The 22,360-nt window shown below is 42.5% G+C and overlaps 1 protein-coding gene across 1 annotated transcript; it reads right to left on the bottom strand.

The window, feature by feature from the left end:
• Positions 1-1,262: 1,262 nt before the first annotated feature.
• aff3 (AF4/FMR2 family, member 3) lies at positions 1,263-17,535 on the bottom strand. Its single transcript, XM_046404742.1, has 19 exons — positions 17,317-17,535; positions 15,306-15,350; positions 12,625-12,699; positions 12,042-12,075; positions 11,872-11,929; positions 10,899-10,950; positions 10,180-10,214; positions 9,864-10,053; positions 5,998-7,995; positions 5,740-5,867; positions 5,435-5,597; positions 5,239-5,342; positions 5,009-5,072; positions 3,918-4,054; positions 3,727-3,798; positions 3,526-3,619; positions 3,373-3,422; positions 3,057-3,262; positions 1,263-2,919 (listed from the first exon to the last, which is right to left on the bottom strand). Exons 1-19 carry the CDS (start codon positions 17,386-17,388, stop codon positions 2,798-2,800), a joined length of 3,699 nt encoding a protein of 1,232 aa, XP_046260698.1. The 5' UTR covers positions 17,389-17,535; the 3' UTR covers positions 1,263-2,797.
• Between the last annotated feature and the right edge of the window lie 4,825 nt (positions 17,536-22,360).

Genomic DNA, 22,360 nt, shown 5'->3' with positions numbered 1-22,360 from the left:
TTTATATTGTTTCTAGTCTATATATTGTATTGTTTAGACTGGAAACAATAATGCTATGAAATGCATGGGATATTTTCTGGGATTTTAATCTTGTATAATTATTTTTCGGAAAGGCATATCGCATTTTGTCCAATTAAAAACTGTATTTTATTTTATTTTTGAAAAATACGCTAAACTTCCGGTTTGCGTGTAGCTTTTCTCAGCTAACTTGATCCAGCTTATCGCCCGACTCCTTGTTTTTAGCTTCGAGCTGCGTTGTAATGCTGCCACTGTGCGGGCAACCGAGTGCATGTCACCTGAAATGACTGTAGGGCAGCTCTTGGACGCTGTGTACAGTTTTAATCCGCCCACTCTGAGACTTTAACACCAATTCACTCATTGGGCTCGACACGAACAAGAGAGTGGTTGGCGTGAGGCTGTTTGATGTTAAAGTAACCGTGGGTTATCGCACTCAGGCAGACTGTTCACCTTTGAAAAAATGTCTCCGCGTGGCTTAAGTCAGGAGGGTTTGTGTACACGGCGCTAATGCGCCCGCACCGCCTGCTTTCCTGCGGTAGACAGTCGATCAAGACCAGACTGGGATTTTTTTTTCGTTGTGTGTACTGTCTGGCTCCGCTAGGGCTGTCCTCAGACGGCCCGGCACATAGGCACTGACGGCCGTGACGCAGAAACACGTGCAGCCTGAACGAGCCAGGAGCGTCAGGGACGGCTGTGAACTTGTTAGTGGTCCACTCTGACAACCTCGCATGGACGCAGTAATGACTCATTAGAGCCAGAATGGTAAAAAAAAGAAAAACCTATTTTTTACATGTATGTCAGTGCTGGAACTGAACTAATATGTAGTGGCTTTTTGAAATTGACTTACTTCAAAACTCCTGCTCTACTTATATGTGTGCAATAATCACCTTTCGTTTTAGGACAATGGAATAACGATAGGTCACAGTGCAGGGAAGTAAGAAGAAAATGTATACAGTATAGCTGGATTAGTTTTCAACAGACCCCATTTCACAGAATTAAAGAAACCAGGATGTTATTGACCCAAGGCTTGTCGTGTCCCGAAGAGCACCCTTATTGGTTGTTCTCTGTTGCTATGGTACCAGACATCACATGCCGAAGTTACATGCGCGACTTCTGTGTCGGTGCAGCAGGAAGTAGTTGCAGTGATGGAGAGTCAGAGAGTGGTGTGTGAGGGAGGTATCTGCAACAACTGCACTGACTAATGAGTCTGACTCATACGCACACAGTCATTTACGCCTGGTGTGTGTTTGTGTGTATCAGTGATAGCAACAAAGCCAGTGAAAGAGAGAATCAGCCTACAGGATCCTCTACCTTTCCTAGAGATATGCACCAATACATTTCCACACAAGTGACAGAAATCAAAAACACCCTGCAAATATAATGTCCTCTGGTCAATATAATGAAATAAAAAGACACTGTGAGACGATAAAAGCAGGATAATCAGTGAGATGCTTGGGAGCTTCTCTCAGACATCAATGGGTACTTCAGGGAGAAAGCTATGCACTGTGATGTAAAGACCGGGCTTGCTGCAGGCACTGGATATACACAACATCATTATATGGGGTATCTTTGGTCATACATATATAATTAGCAGAAGTTATGTAAAGGTCACTGTATCAGAGAGTAGCTTAATGTGAGTGTATGTGCAGAATGTCACATTTCATAGCTCTGAATCACTGCTGCATCTTTTCTTTGTCAAGCAATTAAAATAATATTTTTAAAAAAAAAAGAAGAATGAAAGTGAAACAGCATTTCTGTTTGGTCGTCAGGCTAGTCTTTTCATGGGATAAAACACCTCTTTATAGTTTGATTTACCATCATCCATTTTGAGAGGGTTTTCACAGACTTGAATGTAGCTGAGCCACAGATGACTTCAAAAAATCACCAAAATTAAGACCCGAAAGAGTATCACTTTGATAGCGATGCTACCCGTGTCAGTCGTGTTACAAGCTGCTGCACATTTAAAATACGTACTCCCAAAACCAGAAAACTTAACCTTACCAAGATGAAGTCTGAGTGATCCCCTGAACTTCAGTATTCATTCAGTTGCATAACTCCACATTCAACACAGGGACAGAAATGCATTTTGCATAAAAGGGACCTTTAATGTTGGCAACTAGGCTCACCAACAGTTTTTGCTCTTCAACATTTTTTTTCTCTAAAAACAGATAATCCATCAAATATTGCACAGTAAAAACACATACAAGTGAAAATATCAGATTTAAAAACGAGAGTCCTTCAATCCTTCATTAGAAAAAGATGCAGACAAAGTTTCTACTGTGGACAAAGTGGTATCTGATCGGTTGGTCTTTTTTTTTTAGCATCTTCTCCCGTTTTGGCCCCAGAGGAATAGTGCACTGAATAATGATTCATTCCAAAGTATAAAAAGGCTTCACACGTGAAATTGCACATACAAGTGAGTAGAAATGAATCCTGTTTGTGTCACCATGAGACATTTGGCAAATGACTGAAGACTTCAAATCCATAACGCACACACAACTCTCCAGATAAATCCAACAATGAAGGAGAAGGTGCGTGTAGTTCATCTGTGAGAAGATTGCTCCTTCAGAAGGCTTTGCACACAGCAAGACCGGGATGGCAAACACCCCCAACATCCTATGAGGATGATCAAGCTCTATGGGATTTCATCCAACTCTATCTCACACAGTGCAGCAGGTCTCAATGCAGTCCTGTCAGCTGCTGAGAGATCCACAGTTTTGTCTCTTTCTAAATAAGGCCTGGAGATCCATTGAGCAGTTGAAAGTCAAATCTCTCCTTGTTAGTTAAGTTTGGCACTAATGCGTATCCATTGAAGAGCCTGTCTGGTGTATTGGACTGCATGGGCGATGCTACTGTGAAGAGTCAATGGTCCAGACAAAGTATTCAAGTAGTTGAAGAACTCTGTAATGAAAATGGAAGGAATTATAAAACCTCAGGTGTCATGTGCAGATGAAACAGATTCATTTCACATGTGTGGCCTAATTTCACACTTTCTATCTCATATACATTGGATGTGTGGCTTAGCTGAGCTTTTATACCTTTATTCTCCTTTGCAAGATTGTCTGCCACCTCCCAGTACTCATAGCTGTACAGGACACTGTTGGTAATGTTCAGGTGATTTGCTGCCATCTGGTGGATACGTTGGGGAATGCTTATGAGAGAGGGTAAGTTGTTGCCCCCATGTGAACCCTGTTTAAGGTGTTTGGCACTGGGTGAAACTGAAGAAGGCAGTCCTCCTGTACCCCTGGGAGTTGAAAACACAACAGAATGATGGTGGTCAGTGAAGGCTCCGTGGCTGCTGAAAGCAAAGGAATTAAACAGAGAGACTGTAATCTGAGGGTATTATCCACCTACTTCTCAGAGTCATTCCAGCAGGGTGCTGTAGAAGGCACTTTGGGGGAACTCTGTAATGACACCATAAACAAGACCAAATGTTTACATTGTACCAAAATCTGCCCAGAAATTACAATGACGATATCACAGCAGACTTCTTGTTTTTAGACAAACCTTAAAGTAGTCCAGCAGAACTTTGGAGTATTTCAGTGCGTGGTCTTTCTTTAAACGAAACATTTGCCAGTAAAGGAGGGCAAGGCATCGGAAACTGTGGGCACACAAGCGCAGCTCAGATGGACCACAAATCATCTCTAAAATGCCGGTTCTTGAGTGTGATGATAGATGTAGTATAAACACAGAAGAGGACATACGCACCACAGGACTGCCAGCTGTTTGTCTTCCTGTCTCGCCCCAGGGCCAGAGTGGTTCTTCAGCCTCATTGCATACCTTAAGACACAGGACTGTTAACAATGAAGCAGCAGTTCATGTGTATGTATATGCGTCTGCGAGTGTTTGTCTCTACGTCCAAAATCGATATTACTGGTATCCGTTTTTGCATAATTCACCTAATTAACTCCACTGTCTCTGAGTACATGGTATAAGGAGACTTTGCCTCTAGCGGCCCTTCTTCCATTGCCTTCCCACATTCCATGAAGGAGAGAGCAGCGTCAATGTAATTCACAGCCTTCCCCAGTTTGTCCACCTGGAAAAAACACAAACAACACAAGCAAAGAGAGGATCAAACATTAAAGGAAATACTCTAATATGTTTTTTAGAGGAATTAGCATGAGGAGGTCTTCAAATCTCTGCATTCAGTAGAGCTAGCTTAGCTTAGCATTAAAGCTGTTCACAGGGGAAACAGTTAAGCTCACTCTATCAAAGGTGATTTCCATCAAAAGTGCAGCCGTGTGGTTCCGCTCTTCTCTTCTTTTTCATTCTCGTATGTTAAGTTTACTGTCCTAGCCTTTTCCTGGGTGGCTAGTGGACAGCACCGTGGAAACATTAGGTTTAAAGTCTGGTGTCTCTCTGGGCAAATATATTTAATTCTGATTCAGACAGCATCTATGAGGTCACGAAAATATCCATACAGACACAATTCACTGGCCAGTCCCCTTGCTAGCCAGCAAGACAATTTTGGAAAACTCTTAATGTGTGTATTTAAACCAGGTTGAACATGTCCTGGACCAGCGTCTGCTGCATATATTTAGTTTCTCCTTACAATCCGGAGCAAAAGAAATTTGCATTAAAAAATAAATCTATTGTACAATCTATTGTTTGAGGAAGACGGAAAAAAATGTATACATGAATTTATCTTTTGTCTACAACGTCATCCTCACTCTTAAAGACTGCGGGCAAACTGCTTAATTACAAAATTCAAAATCTTTTTGCTTCTCTGCTTTGAACTGACTTGCTTATTCATTGTTTGGGTCATAGTAAAAAATACGCATGGCTTCTGGTTGACCAAGACATAATGTGTGCTATGTAAATAAAGTTTGTTTGCTTGCTTACTGAACACACAGAGATTTAACTGTTGCTCAACTTCTCATCATTCCCTAAGTGAGAAAGACAACAGCTGTGTTTCTCAAAATGTAGGATTATTGTTCAACACCACATTTTTGCTTCGCTGTCATTAATAACATTCAGCCAAAGGACTCACCATTGCGTCTGCACGATGCTTCATCCTTTTAGCCTCATGTAAGTAGTACTCAGCATGGTGTGGACTAGGAAGATGGACAGAAAAATGAAAAAAAGAGCAGTGCAGTCACTTTGTTTTAATGTCTTCAGTGAGTCCCGACACCCAGATGTCTGATGAGTCTGTTTGTGACGAACATCAAGTAGTGTGGGCTATGCAGTGATGCACTGTGTGGATTTGGTGTGACTGCTCACGTTTCGTTGTTTGGCATGGCCCCCCTGTGTCCTGCAGGGCCCCAAGACTCAGATGGTGGTTGGGGCTGTCTTGACACTTTAACACATTCCACCTCCATCTTGGGCTGAGCATACAAGTCAAAAAGAGGTGAAATAAACTAATATGTTCTACACAGTGGAGGTGGGATGATCTAAATATGTATTTCTTTTGCATCACCTTTATGGCAGAATCTCTGTTCTTGTCTCTGTTCTTGTGGATATGGACGTGAGGCTGCTCTGAAGTCTTTGTTTTGGAGAGAGGCTTGATGGACTCCGGGTTGTCGGACAGTGGAGACAGGGGGGTCAGTGGCCTCTTGCTGTCCAAGTACTCTGCCAAGTACCTGCAAGTACACACAACCACACACTTTGTGTTCCACATATGTAGATTGATATAAACATGGGATGTTAATAAAAATACAATTTTTGCATAGTGAATACAGCATGATCTTGACAAAGTGGTGTGTCTGGTGTTTGTTTCCTTACCCATTGTGTGTGGTCTCAGTCACAAAGTTGGGCTCAGCCATGTGAGATGAAGACTCTGTGCGGCCTGGGAGGTCATTTGTAAAAGGAACACTCCTCTTGCTTTCACTGTGTGATACACCATTCTCTAGCTGGTCACACACAAACACACATGCTTTGAAGAACAAGCCTAAATCAGCACTTTCTGTCCCATATTAATACATCAAAACGTGTGCATTTTCACATCAAATTCAAACAAACACAAGTTTTCATGTTGTCTACCTTGCGTTTCCTTTTGCCATCTTTCGTCCCAGTCTCAGGAACATACAATTGTTTCATAGCCTCTTTTGGCTTGTCCTTGGTTGACGAAGAGGAAGACGAAGGCTTTTTAGCCGTGGGGCTTGTAGTGCTGTCCGGGACCCTTTTGAGAAGAGAGAGGTCTATATGGACCACAAGATTTCGTAGTCCACGCTGGGAAGGCGCTGTAGCCTGTTCACCTCGCCCAAATGGGACCAGGGTGTAGAGTTTTTGCTTCCCCTCGCTCTGCTGCCCCTCAGGTGGATTAGTCGAGCTGGGTCCTCTGGGGTGCACCACCTTCGACTTGCTGGTGCCAGTTGTGCCTGGGCCTTGTTGCCCTCTTTTGATGAGTCTCTTGTGAGAGGTGGAGTCTGCTGAAACTTTGGTGACTGGAGCCTGATATTCAGATTCTGAATCTGAATTTGAAGAGGAGGAGGCAGAGGATGAGGAGGACGGTCTATGAGGAGTTGGGGAACGTGATGGAGGAGGCAAAGGGTCTTGCTCTAACTCTTTCTCCTCCTCACTTCTTCCTCCCTTTTTGGTCCTGCCGTGGTGGTGGTGTGAGTTGTCTTGAAGGCGATGCCGTTCGGTGCTGGTAGATGGTCTTTGCTGTGCCTGGACTGTTTGCCATTCGCGTCTGTTTTGCTGCCCCCTCCTCCTACTGTATTCCCCTCTCGATGTCTCTTCTCTCTTCCTCTGCCTCTCTATCACTCCCTCCTCCTCCTCTTCCTCCTCTTCTGTCGAACTCTGGATCCAGGGACGTCTCAGTAGCTGCTCCTCCGCCAGCCTCTTGTCTTCCTTTCTTTCCTGTTTCCCTTGTAGTTGTTCCCTATGTCTATCTTCTCTTCTCTCTTGTTTTCTCCCCTCTGCTTGGGTCAGACGATCTCCTCTGTGTTCCACCTCTTGTTCCTTGGACTGAGATTTCTTCTGTGCTGTTTTTGTAAGGTCAACATGCACAGAAGTTGGGGCTGAAACCCCCCACGACTTGACCCTAGGCTTTAGGCTAGGGTTTGATCTAGAGCTCAACCCAGTGTTAGAATTAGCAGCAGCTTTAGAGGTAGATTGGGAATGAGAACTATGACCAGGGTCAGTTTCACTACTAGTGGGAGCTAACTGCTTTGCTCTGGTAGGGCTATGTTGTGAGCTAGACTGAAGTGAAGCTCTAGCCTTGTGTTTGGAGTTGTGGCTTGATCCGCTGCTCTGGATTTGCTCACAATGTGGTGTGTGCTTGGATTTGGGAGCCTCAGAGAGCTTTTGAGAGCTGGGATGAAAGTTAGGCTTGGGTCTAGATTTGTGGCTGTGACTCTGGTCAGAGTTTAGAACAGCAGGGGCTTTGGATTTGCTTTGACTCTGGTCTTGGTTTTGTGTGGGTCGATTTTTGGGCCTGTGCTGATGAGTTGGCTGAAGATGAGTACTGTTTGTAGGCTTGCTCTTGGTGTTAGTGTTAGGCAATGGGCCAATCCATGACCTTATTTTTGCCCTGTGGGTATTATTTGTTCGACTAGACTGTGTTCGATTCTGACTTTGAACCTCAGGGTAGTGTCGAACCCTGGGAGAAGGACTTCTTGGAGGATCTCTAGTTATCGGGCTAGGGCTACGGCTGGCCCTTGGGCTTGCATGCGGACTCGGGCAAACACTTGGAACTGGACTAGGAATTGGGCTATGCCTCGGGCTGGGGCTGGGGCTAGGACTAGGACAGGTGCTGGGGAATGGGCTGGGGCTAGGGCAGTAGCTATAACCAGGACTAGGAAGGGGGCTGTTGTGGCTGTAATGGAATTGTGGGCTAAGAACAGGGCTTTGGCTAGGGCTGTATTCCTGATTAATGTCCCAGGACCTGGCTGGAGATGGGGCTCGCTGGGTGTGGGCAGAGAGATGGCGCCCTGAAATGCTCTGGGAAGGATCCTGTTCACTGTTTTCAGATTTTTTCTGGGATTTCTTCAGCCATTTATCCAACTGCCACTGGGCAGCAGACGGGCGGTCAGTCTTAAAAAGCACAGAAGAAGAAAAATACAAATGTCAAATCATACACTAAATTAATTTAAAACAAATCTTTGTTAGTATAATAGTGAGGCTTTGCACATATACATGCAATGGTGAAAGATGTGTATAATAATACAATGGTGTTTAAAAAAAAAAGTATCCCATTAAAAATTGGATTCAAATATTTTCAACAAAATTTGCTCCAATTATTAAAAGTAAAAGAAGAGGAGATTATGCAATTTCATACCTGCATACATTATATTGTAGGTTAACATAAACTTCCAAGTAGTGAAGTAGAAGAATTAAGTACGAGAAAATGAAATTACTCAAATAAAATATCTCACAACAGTACTTACATGCAGTAGATGAGTAAATGTACTTTGTTATATTTCAACACTGTATGCATATCTTTTTATACATAACTTAAGATATAAAACTAGATGAAAAGAGATGAAACTGAGGGGGGGGGCAAGCAGAGAATGTAAGATCACTTAGCCTTACATTCAACCATGAGAGGAATCAAACAATTTTTTGTGTGTGGGCAGACACCACAACACTGTCACACTGCAGTAGAACTATCTGAACTGCACTACATTCACAGCACAGGGACGAATTCTTCACTCACTCAGCTACAACTAAAACAATTCGAACTCCAAATGTCATATCTGGATCATAACTTGTTTCTAAAAAGTGTTCAATAAAAAAATCAACTGATGTTATAAACCTCTTTCAACAGTCTACTTACTACATTGTCCCACATTTCCCATCTGTGCTCAAAGAAGCTCAACCCCCATCCAATTATGCCAAATGACTCACTTAATGTTTGCTTAACAACTGGCTTCGTAACCGTAAGAATGAGAAGAACACAAGAGAAAGCAGGAGTTTTTACTATTTAAAAAACAAAGTGGGTACTCACGGCTGGAGAGCAAACTCCTTTCTTTCACTCTCGCGTTCACTTTTTTCTCTCTTTACTGGAGCTAAAGGGAGCTAAATTAAACCTCTGCTCCTCAAGTCAAACAGTGACCACCCTCCCCACATCCCTCGCCCTCTTTCCAGAGGAGACACTGCATCTCTTGTGCCGTCTCAGCTGCCCTCCCTCCTTCTTTTCTGTCCCTCCCTCTTTCTCTTGATACCTGGAACTCTGCTGCTTCCATAACTCCAACCCCCAGCTCTTCCTTGAGAGACATTTAAACAGTCCACGTAAATGAAAAACACATGCGCCGCCCCCGCCCCCCCCCCCCCCCCCCCCCCCCACCCTCAACACCCAAGCATGCACTCCAGTCCCTCCCCCTCTATAGGCGCCCAACGTAGCGCATGTTTAGTAATAAAGTCCACTAAGTCGTACAGGGCCTTCCATTCATAAAAGAGGAGCAGTTTTGCCCTTCATTCCTCACACTGCATACATTTCAAACTAACCCCCACAATGCCCTACACCTCCAAAAAGTCATCATACCTATCATGCTCTACACCCAGAGACCAAGATTTATCTGAGGTAATGATATGCAAGTAGTCTACATTCTCTGTTATCTTGAAAGAGAAGGTAGCTTTACTTATAGATTCACTTGATGAGTTCCACGTCCTGAGGGCTTTCCTCTTTGAGAACAGTTTTGTTGACATGACACCAAGGCACTAATTCCCAAAGCTACCTCTGCCCCTCGACCCTCATCCTCCTCCTCCTCCTCTCCAACTTAGATGCATTCCTCATTCCTCTGTCCCTCCCAACACCTGCTGTCAGCTGCCTCGAGGCCACCGCTCCCTGTAGAGAATTCACCCAAAGGCACACAACCAGAGGAAGAGACGGGCAAGCGAGATGCAGATGGAGAAGACAGAGAGAAGAAGAGGAGGAGGAGGCTGATGTTCAGCGTTCATACCTCCTTGCTGTTGCATGCTGGCTGCTCACTGGCAGGCGACAAAGGATCTGTGTGAACTTCTGGGCTCTGGCTGGGGCTCCGGGAGTGAAGGCTACTGCTGCCCGACTCAACGGAGCACTCTGAGCCTGAAGAGTCCGAGCTGGAATGTCTCACTCTCCTGCCATGTGTGTGCGCTCGCTGTGCTGACAGGCTGTCAGTCAACACACACACAAACATCAGAGTGGGGTCAGCGTGGGTCCACGGCAGAGTCGAGCATACAGCTATTCATACAGTTGAACTTGTGCTTACAGACACAATTGTATTTGCAAGTGAGTACCTGTGTCCATCCCAGGAAGCTGACTCATGAGTCGCCTTCAGGAAACAGAAAAAAAGAAACTCGTCATCCACAACAGCAGCACAGTGAGCAAATAGCTACACTTCATGCGTTACTGTCTTAATATGATCAGTAGCAAATACGGAAGTATGGAGGGGCGTGTACATTACCATTAAACAATACCAGAAAAACAGGCATCCTTCAGCAGGAGCTTCCAAACACTCCAGTCATAGTCTCTGTTTTGTTTTTCAGTAAACTTTCCCTCTCTGTCCTGTCACTGCCTTTCTGCCTCCTCAAGCATACACAGTAGCATGAGGACATGTCCAGCTTAGGTCAAAACTAGATGGTTAGTTATGAGTTTTTGTTTCTGTGTCATGTCAAACATGTTGCCAATCCCACGTGGGATTACAAGACACGGCTACTTGCCGAAACATGCGTGTTCTGGTGATACATAGGCAAAAACAAAACAAAAAATAACAATACAACAACTTTAGGTACTTTTATATACTGTCAAATAACATATTTTTGGAGAATCAAAATGTTTTGCATGTGAAAATCCAACTCGGTCTTTGTGCCTCATCCGTACATATCCGTCATAAGCTATCTGACTAAATGATGACACTAATGGTTCTAAGCAGAAATAACAGAAGTTAACAGAACTGAGATTTTGTCTTCAAAGCACGTTTTCTTGTGGTTGCAGAAAAAGATGCAGTGTCACCTACTCTTTGAGTGTCTTCGTCATCACTGCTCAGCTTCAGATCATCAGCAAGCATGCTGTAAGCAAAGAGGCACACGGTGAGAAAAATCACACACTGTCAGCAGAGATATGCACCGATCACATTTTCCCTCCCAATACCGATTCTGATATCACACACTGCTATTGGCAAAGAAACTGTATTTAATGTGGACCTGTCAGATCATGGCTGACACCCAATATCATTCATAAGGACAGCACTGTCACTGTTTGTAATCCAGCGTGTTGGAGGGGTGTTTCCAACCCTTTTAAGACCTCTTGAGAATATTCATTTTCATCGATATCAAATACACTACATTAACTAATATGATTTTCTAATACGATTTTCTTCTTTTTTTTAACTTGGTCAGCCTCTAAAACTTAAATTAGAAATCAAACCCACATAAATTTACCTTTAACATAACAATAACTAATTAAGATTCATACTTTTGTCTTATACACAACTAAACACATTTCAGTTAGACTGGAAATAAAGCTAAAAATTCGTTCAACAAAATATTTACTCGAAGTTTATAATAATGTCTTAGAAGCTGTGTTACGTAACAACGTTTGTGTGATAACTTGGAACACGCAGTTGGCTTACAACACAGAACATGTGTTTCACATTAAAAAGAGGATGTAAAGAGGTAACAAACGGGAGCACATCAGTCTCCACTGACAGCATTCAAGAATGTTAACTGACCTCTGACCTGACCTAAGTTATGCAGCCTTAAACACTGTGTTGGCTGACTCTATACGTGCCTACTTCCTGTCTCTCCCTTTCACTATTATTAATGCTTTTCCCTATGGCTGTACAGATGATGATGTCCATGTTTGTACCTATGTTCATAAGAAGAAAACAAATGATCTCCATGGTATATTATATCATCTGTTTGCATGCTGCAGTGGCAGCTCAGGTTTCATGACCTACTGTGGATCATGTTTCCTCATGTCTGACTTACGATTTGTGAGGTGCCAGGAGAGGGTGACGGGTCATTCGCAGCTGAACATCTCCCCGACCTTATAGAAAGACAGAGAGAGAGAGAGAAACCAGGCAGCAAACCATTTCTTAATAGAAAACATAACGATTGCACATATCAGTTAGAAAACCTTTAAGTCTGAGAATACATACTTTGACTTTGTTGTGCACTTGGTAGTTTTGCTTCCTTTGAAAAGAGGGAGAACAAAATATAGTAAGTAAACATTTCTGTTTGCAGGCAGGGCTAAATACAGGTTTAGTATTTCACTACAGTATAAAATGATCAGACTCAAGATGGACTAAAAAAAAAGGTCAAAATCATTTTTTATGCCATTCATTCTTCTTCCATCTTTAAACCTGGTGTCTACTTTACCCAGAATGCAACCTGTCCACAAACGTTTTTGTTTATGTTGAAGTTTTGGGTGCAATATGCTAGTAACGGCTACTGTTGCCTCAAGACGCTACCGTCAAGAGGCTCACGTCCTTCTGTCCTCACACTTGCAAACTGATTTCATTTTCAAACTTCCGACCCTAAAAGACATGTCCTCAGTTGACCTCACTTGAGACAGTTTATCAGACTTACTGCAGCTCCCTGCGGGGCCACAAGAGGCTTTGCACATGTGCAGTTGTACTTCCCAAGCTTTGTGAACAGGTTGAAATAAGTAAAATCGGTGCAGTTCCAATTTAATTATTAAAGCTAAACAAACATATCCACAACACACGCACACACACATACCTTTGAGTTGTAGAGGATTCGTTGGGCCTGGTCACCCCCTAAGGCTTGCTGGGATGGCCAGGACTGAGTCATGTCCTGTGCAACAGAAGCAGGGGTCAAAGGTGAATTGTAAGATGCCACTGTGATTAATGGTGCTCACATGCAGAAACTCCTGGCATCCTAAATCTGCCATTTCAACTTGATTAATTTTTCTTTCAATTAGGAGTAACCCATTTCCACAAATTATAGTGCAGCTCAATGGTCAGCTGAACCTTGCTATCAGTTCATATAAATATGGGTTAGTCACAGTGTATAGTGTGGGCTGTACACCAAGGTGTGCGTATTGTTCATTTAGTAAGCAAGTTAAAGATAATACCGCCACTCTACTGCTGAAGTAGCTGCTCTGGTGCATGCAGCAGCAGCTCCATACATTCCATACACAATCCATTCATTCATTTATAATGAAAATTGCTGTTAGCTGTTTTTCAACTCCTGAACAAACTGTAGAGTTTTGGCCAAATTTAGCTTACAAACTAACTATCATGCAAGAGTTGATGGTGTATCACCTACAGGTGGCGGTACAGCAACAACTCTCTTTTCTCTCTATTCCCATGCATGACGGAAGTTCTTCAAAAACCATGGCCTCATCCTCTGAGTTAGTATGACTGTCTGTTACTATATGTTTTTGATGCAGATTAAAACCTGACGTGGTATGAAAAAGAGGGTGGTAATGTAGATAGCGATGTGCAGGGTTTGAGCCCAGCGTTGACTAAAAGGTGACAACTTTCAAATGACAAATTATTCGATATTTCAAATACATGTGTTGGTGGATGCTCACAGCTGAGTGAAAGTAACAGTCTGTCTCACACTGCACGTCTCACACTGAGGGAAGATGGAAGAGTCTGAGCTGATTACACATGATTATACACCTGGACTATTATGAAAATGTATCCCATTTCTTATTTGTTCGCTCTACATGGTACTCGAGAGGAAACCAGCCACATGGAGCGAGCTCTGCATCCACTCTTTGCTCCTGCTCTGATTATAATCTCTGCTGATTAGATTGCCTGCAGTCACACTCAGACAAACCAGGCCTCATGGATGCTGACAAAATGGCCTTTGTGTGCCATTCATTTACCATGTTAGCATGATCTGGTTCCCCGTCTCCGTCATAATGTGGAAGCATCGGTGTGTTATGTGCATGTGTGTGACGATCACTGGGCGAGAGGGGGCACGAAACAGTGAGCAAGCTCTGGAAAAGGTCCCGTTTTATCAGCTCAGATGTCTGAGGATTGTGTGACTATTTGTGTGTGTGTGTGTGTGTGTGTGTGTGTGTTGGTGTGCTGAGAAACCTCAACAAGTCATTTTTACATGTCAGTTTTTGTGTGTATTTTAAAAAACAAAATGCAAGTTAATGAGTTTTAGAAAGATTGTAATACCTTCCAACTAATTCAGGCTAGCTGTTCCATCACTTCAAATTTTTATGATAAGCTAAGCTAACCAGGTACTGCCTATAGTTTCATATATAGTATGCAGACATGAGAGCGGTATCTCTTGGTGCATCCCATTTGAACAGTCATAAATCTCAACTAGAACATCACCCAGAAATCAGATTTCCAACTCAGAAAGTTGGCAGAACCTCACCAATCCCATCTTCAAAATCCTGAGGATGGTAGTGATGATAGTGAAAGCTCCACAGCATACAGTTTATTAGCACTTTTATTTTATTTGTGTCTTATTAAATCAGACACACGCACACACTGTTGCGTCCAACTTTTTTTCTCTTGTCACAATGATTGTGTGTGCAAAATACCATGTAATGCTTTGTTATCGGCTGGTATTGCTAACAAATTGCTAGAGTGATCCATGTTGGTTTTCTGATCCATGTTGGTCTTTCTGGCTCCAACTTCCAGCTTCCTAGTTAAATGGAATGCAGCGTATCTTTTCATCTAAGTCTCAGTAAAGAAGCAAAAAAGTGTATTTCCCAAATGCCACACTATTTCTTTAACTCCAATGGGAGTCTGCTAAAAGGAAGGTTCCCGGTTTCATTCATTAAAATCCAAAGACGCTCGTGAGATGACATATTTTGATGAAGCAGGCAGGCGACTCTGAACCTTTTCTCCTCCACTTTTCCTCTCCCCTCATCCCATCCTCTACAGTTAGCCTCCGGAGAGCAAGTATTTCCTCCCTCTGCTCATCTTTTCACTTCATTATCTTTCCTCCCTCAGTCACCAAGGACACAGCACCTGCCCTCACCCCCTTTCCTCCTCCAACAACAACAAGGTCTCCCAGGTGGAGCGTCATGTGTTGCTATCTTCCTCCCACCTTTCACAACCACATGTTCTGTATCTCTATTCTTCTACTGCACTCCTGCTATCTGTCACACACTAGTGACGAGACACAGGGACACAGTGATCCTCTGCACTGTAAAACCTCAAACATAACGCAAATAATAACGAGACACTTCAGGGGAACCGAGCTCCCACTGAGATATCCGTGTGACTAGAGCTGAAAAGAGTAGCTGAATAACCGATAAGCCAATCAATGATTAATTAAGAGTAATTATTTTTCAAAGAAAGTCCCAAACATCTTCAGGTGAATCTGAAATGTGTTCTGAGGCAATTACTGTGATTCAATTTAAAAATGAAAAAAATTTAATTCACAAGTCAAGCAGTGAAAAAATATCTAAAGTAATTTCTTACCTCCAGAATGCCTTTGGCACAGCTGTTGTGTTGGCTTCTTGTTACCTGTGCAAGCAGAAGGAGACAGGTGATTGGAAATGACGAGAAAGTCACAGGAAGTTAAGACTGACAGATAATCTGGCGGAGTTTCGTAACATGTTGAAACAACAGACATGAATGCACTTATCAATACGACCAGCACAAGGAGAAAGAGTTGTTTTTGACTGTGCAAACAAACCATATTTGAGCACATAAACTACAGAAAAGTGTACCGTGTGTCTAAAATTCACACTGTGCACACATTCAACAGTAAATATCGCCGTGCACATGTACTCACACATACATTACGTAAACTCATTCATATCTTTCACCAGCCATTGCTTAAGATGTGAACTTTCACGGTACATGACAATGACGCACACACACACAAAAAAAATCACCTTCTGCAACTCTGCTTCCCGCCTTTTTGCAGCAACAATACAGCGTAGCACTTTACTGTAAACCTTCGGGTCTCACACACACACAGTAATTGTGAGAGTTGCGAGGAGGTTGAAGCTCGTTGATGACTCATATCTTAGAAATCACAGCTGCAGATGATCAGACGGATGCTGATTCTGTTGCAAGCAACTTTCTGTTTCCATCTGCATGAGGCAACCCCGCTCTTTCTATCTCTCTCTCTTCCTCCCCATCTCACCCCCCCCCCCCCTTCACATTTCAGCTCACAATTCAAATTCAGTGCATGAAAGCAGCGCGCCATGTTGCTCAAACATTAAGATAAATACAAATACAAATACTTTACATTACTTGCACTTCCCCATTCGTGAAAGTGTGAGCAGGTCCTTTCTGTTTATGTGGGAACATGTTTCAGAGTTTTGTGTGAGAACAGATGAACCTGCTGCATAAATTAGTTGCAAAAGTAGAATTTTATTGTGTCTCGTTTATAATAGTAATCACACTGATTGTATTTGTCAGGACCTTTTTTTAATCTGAATTTGTTGCATTCCTACAACGACCTCACCTGCTGAGCACACACCACTTACACTGTCTTCTTACTTCCGCATTTCACGTCTTTAATATTTCTTTCACATATGAATAGTCCATGTTTGTTTTTCTGATTTGCTTCGTACTTACATGCCCCACTACATCTTATGTGTCATCTGTGCAGTATAAGTATGCACAATAGAAGGTGTGTGTGTGGTGCAGCGCGCATGCATGTGTATGAGCGTGTGTGATTGTGTGAAACTGTCTCTTCTTGTATGCATGACTCACTAAGGTCAGTGTCTGAGTGGTTGCACTCTGCCTGCGGATGGAAAACAGTGTGTGTGAAAACTGTCTGATTGTTACAGCCACAAGGCAGTTATGAAGCCATAGGCACTAAATGAAAAACATAAACACAGACAGCCAGTATTTTATCCCCCTGTGGTGGTGCGCAAGCTCAAGTCAGGCCTGCCGCCTCAGCTTACACTTACAGGTCCATTAGTGTGGATATTATCATGTGCAATGTGTTTCACACATTCACTAGCATCATAGGCTAGAGCTCTGGTGCAATACCCTGATGAGTGAAATCCCTCTGGGCCAAACAAACCACAACCCATAATAACACCTGCAACAAGCATGCAAGCCAACTAGACTACTACCCACCTGTTACATTCTTAAAGTATCAGCAATTACTGAAGTTATGCTCAATTTTTAAGCTCTATTCAGTACTTCCATCTGTGCTGAGTGCCTTTAAGGAAAATCTGACAAGACTTTTAATCTGCAAACTGAATCTTAATGAAAACAGGAGCACAAAATGCATGACTCTGCAGGAATACCCCTTCTTTTTCTTTCAGTAATCAGATGAAGGAAGAGCAAAAATAAAACGCACCTACTCGAAGTACAAATGACTTTAAGCAGGCACTGATCTGGACATTCAAAGACTCACTCAATCTGTCAGTAACCCACCAATGATCCTTTAAGCTCACACGAATTATCATAACTCTTAGCTCTTTTTATAAGTAGGCTATATTCAACACTCCATGCAACCTCTCACCTGAGAATATGCGCATCGGAGTAGAAAACACACAATGGAAAGTTTCCCTTTGCCAGCGAGGACAGTAGGCATGGTTCCTGAATGGTCAGTGCTCTCCTCCGGTGTCCATGCCAGTGAGGACTCGCGCTGAAAGCCGCGGATGCTTTGCCCCCTCCGCCACAGAGCGGCTCTTCACTCGTGGATCCGCCGTGCAGCTGCGGGAGAGTCTGTGTCACTGAGGGAGACAGGGGGCGATGTAGGCGGGCCGGTAACGTCAGAGATGACACACACGCAGCTCAGGCGGGGAGATCACGACTCAGTGGCCCTGTGAATTTTCAGCACCGGGGCTCTTCTTGCTCTTTTCAAAAGCATCTTTAACTGTTCAAAGCTGTAAATACGCAGGTTTGAAATTTTATCACAACCATCCAGTGCGTCATACAGGTCGTACAGGGGCGTATATGAGTTATGGGGCCCTTAAACCCACATCAGTTTTTTGGCCACATGGTGGCATCATTTAGCACTGTTAGCGCAACATTTAACATAGTGTCAACATCCATCCATCCATCCATTTTCTATACCGCTTATCCGTCAGGGTCGCGGGGGAGCTGGAGCCCAGCTGACTACGGGCGAGAGGCGGGGTACACCCTGGACTGGTCGCCAGTCAATCGCAGGGCTGACACACAAAGACAAACAACCACACACTCTCACACTCACACCTAGGGGCAATTTAGAGTAGCCAATTAACCTAATGTGCATGTTTTTTGGTATTGTGGGAGGAAGCCGGAGTACCCGGAGAAAACCCACGCAGGCACAGGGAGAACATGCAAACCCCAAATAGAAGAGCCGGGATTCGAACCTGGAACCCTCTTGCTATGAGGCGACAGTGCTAACCACTGCACCACCGTGCCACCTGTTCAATATTCACTTTGTTTTTAGCTTCACCAACTCCTGAGAAATGTACCTTTGTACTTTGGTGAGAGTGAACCAAAACTATTAGCGTCATCTGTCACATTTGCACGTTTGTCGACATTTGATCCATTGTTAGTAGGCTACAAATATTATTAGCGCAGCTTGTTCAAAAGAATGCACCCCCTGAAATGTGTGGAAGGGAACAAGGAATTGCGTCTTCAGAAGAGCATTACTTTCTACAGTCAAATTTATCCACAGTTTATTCAGCAAATAAAAGATCATGTTTACCACGGAAACGGATTAGGCTATGTTATGCAAATAATATTAGAAACAATGTCATAAACCCATATTTAGACATACTTTTTAAGTATCACGCACCCAAAGGGGTGAACAAGACACTTCACATCCAGAAGCAAGAGAAAACAAAATGAAAAGTGTGCAATCTCTGTACTGTATGATATTGTATTCAAAAGTGTTAAAAGTGAACATACTATATCAGATATAAACTTAACAATGTAAACATACAGCACTTTCACATGTTGATGGCGAGACCTTAACATAAACTGAGCTAAGTGAAACACCTTGTATGTCTTGTTACAAACATCTAGATCTGTTATTTTACAATATGGTAGAGCATTTTTTTTAAGTCTTGCTGTGTTTCTTGTAAGTCAGTGTTTCTCAGTGAGGTCCAGGAACAAGCTTGGGACATTAAAACAGTTTTAAAAAAAACAAAAACAGAAAAACAACCCATTTAAATTTGTTTTCCAGAACAAGTGTAAGTGGAGCCTGGGTTGATTTTTTTTTTTATTCTGTAAACTGACTGAAATCCAAGAGGTGCTCTGAATCATGCAAAGTTGGGACATACTTATACAGTTCAAGGCAACTGAGCAAAGTCAGACACTCATTAAGGCAAAAAGCTACAGAAGAAGCCAGTAAGTGGACTTGAAGTTGACTTTGTTCTATTTTTGTTTGCTTTCTTACACTTCAGTAGAGGAACTAACTATCAACGTCGTGACTGTTTTCTTTGCAGGTTTCAGTGATTGCGTAGTATAATTCTATATAAACCACATTAAACATGGATGTGATTGAGAGCATATTACGGACCAATGACCAACTGTTGTTAGCTCCTGCTGTGGGCTACGTTACTCTGCAAAAATGTATGTGCAATCACCTCTCCTTCCTACATCTTGACCTTGTGTGCTTGTCTTGTCCATCCTTTTTTGTGCTTAATGTATGCTGGCCTGTGACGTCTCTGGGTTGCATGGATTTTGCCTTGTCATGATAAAATATGAGCTGTCTCCCAGGTTCAGATAGCTCTGGTAGGGGTGGAGGGGTTCAGGCTTAAAGAAGAGGGAAAAATGGACCCGAGGAGCTTGATACATTAGAGCATTTACTGCATACATTTGAGTAACTGGAGTGACACCAGCCTCCCTGTAATAACCACAGATTCTTCTCTAAAACAGAAGCATTGTCTTTAGAGAGACAGAGAGGAGCACTCTAAATTGATTACATGAGGAATTTGGTTTTGGCTGCACACCCAGGAGCCCACAGTGTCCCTTATTTGTTTATGGCACCTGTCAAAGAGTGAACACAGGGGCAGCCCCAGATAACTGTGTGACACTGTAACACAGTACATATACAACAACGCATTCACATCTTTCACCAGCCCCTGCTCAACATATGAATGTTTACATTACAGCACACATGTGAATAGGTGGTAGAAGCTCACTTAACATGCACATGACCCTCGGGATCAATAAAGTATCTATCTATCTATCTACATTGTTGAGTAGAATTATGGACACAAAAGAAAGACTTCGTTTGACACGACAGTTTTTCATAGGCCGGACGCCCAAATGAAACATCATAGGAGTATAGAGTATGCTCACATACTGTGATAAATGATACGTGTGGGCGCACACATTTGTGTCTGTGGCTTTTGTGTTTCCGTCTTTCAAAGGGAAGTTTCATTAAGTCTGTATGTTTCATTGGTTTCTTGTGCATCAACTTCTGCACGTGTTCAGATAAGAAGAGCCCTGCACTTGAGTAAGATGAAAACTCACTTTAGAGTGTTAGCGTTGTTAATATGAGACCCTTTATGTGAGTTCGTTCTTGCTGGCTAAAGTGTTCTCACCGACTGGTGACAGAGAGGGAAATTCACACATTTTAGGTACTGGAATGAATCTATTTGTTATTTAGTGTCACCACGCAGCATTAAAAATATGAACACAGCAACATATTATTTAAAAAAACAACTTGTCTCCAATCACAAGTTTGAGTTATCATGATAGACCCTTACAACAGATAGTGAAACTGTGACAAAAAAAGCAAAAAGTGTTGTTATAGGAGCACAGTCTAGCTGAAAAGCTTGTTTTTGCTGTTAGTTACATCAGTACAGTTAAAGTTAAAAATATTTCTGCTTTCATGCACCAATGATGATGTGAAAAGGGACACTATTTTAACTGTACAGGCCTGCATCTGCACACACTGATAGAGTCCTTCCCTTTTTCACTACAGGGCTGTACTATAAGAGGCATCTGTACCAGTCCTGTGTGGGCTCTACAGTAGAAAAAAACCCTAATAATTAGTTGATTAAGCGCTTAGTCAATCAAAGGAGGAATTACCAGCAACAATTAAGATAATAATCCATCATTTGTTTTGTCTTTTTGAGCTAAAAATGTTAAACATATGTTTGTTCTGGCCTCTCAAATATGAGGATTTGATGCTGATCTTTCTCATACATGGTAGTTAGTGAGATGTTTTTGATTTGTTGTCCTCCCGATTTACATCCAATGAGGGGACAAGTACATTTGAAATACTTCTGAATATAATGTAGTTCAGAACCAACAATAAATATGATCTCAGTGCTAAAATATGTAATTGAATCAACACTTGTGTATAAGACTGCATGAGACTGTACAGGTTACCTAATAAAGTGTAAGTGTGGCCATAAAGTGTAGGTGGCAGGCTGTCTGGACTAGACGCACAACATGTGGCCCTGATATTATGGAACCTGTGACTCTTTCTCTGAATCTTTTCTTATACATTCTCACAAAACAAGGAAGCTTGGAGCAACAACAACAGAATTTTCCTGTGGAATAGAGTGGAAAGGTGGGGATGGACTGGGATAAGAAATGCCTGGAGCTAGTCTCCACAGCCACAAAGTAGCACCCTTGGATACAAACCCATGACTACAGGACCTCAAAGGCACAACAGCATCCCTTGACGCTGCCTGTTTAGAACACTGCTGGCCTCAAGAGTCAGCCTTCCTGACAACACACACACCCTCACCATCTCTCTCTCTCTCACACACACATGCACACAGCCTAAAATAGGAAGATGGAGATCGAGAGGTGTTGAGAGGGAGAATGCGTGGGCCTGAGTTATGTCGTCTGTCCCTGCAGCTTGCTTTGTTTATCATGAGTATTCCAGGTTCCTGCAGGTAGAGAGGGAAAGGTAGGCGATCTGTGGCCACTTTCTAACAACATACCTTTTATAAAGGTTTAAATCAGCTCACAGTTCATCATTTACTAATGCTTCATGCATACAGTTACAAGATTTTTAAAGAGCAACTCTTGAGTTGCCAGGATGTGAATAAACCCACAGGTTGGAGCTAAAAATATTCACCGGTTTCTCTCTGTCTAATGAGCCAACAAGATTATTAATGCTAATAAAGTCACAAATAATGAAGGTTTTTCATTCTCTAATAAGCCCACAGCAGGGAAACAGCAGTCACAATCTGATGACCCAAAATGTGTCTTCAGAAATGATTTACAACTGCTTGTCATCTACGGTAGTTTAAAAAAACAAACCAGTAATAAACCCTCTATAAATAGTCCCTGGTTACAAAGTGGCAGCAACAGTTTCACTTTCTCAGTTTCAGAGCCTCCATGTAACTAACGGCTGATAGATTTATATAACTGAAAATGTCTTTAGATAATTAACAAACTTTAATACTCAGACACACTTGAATATGACTTTTACTGACATTTATTTGTCTCTTCAGTATTAGGTGTTCTCAACAGACCTATTGCAACCAAAGACTCCTGTTACCTCTGCTAAGAGGAACAAATGCTTGGAAATCAGTAATATATAGGTAATAGAGATTAATAGCAGGAGGTAATTAGCTCATTGCTGACCTTACAGTTTGACGTGC

This window comes from Scatophagus argus, chromosome 11 (assembly GCF_020382885.2).
Source record: "Scatophagus argus isolate fScaArg1 chromosome 11, fScaArg1.pri, whole genome shotgun sequence".
NCBI lineage: Eukaryota > Metazoa > Chordata > Actinopteri > Scatophagidae > Scatophagus > Scatophagus argus.
Note: the sequence above shows the minus strand (reverse complement) of the source record. Positions and strands in the feature narration are given on the sequence as shown.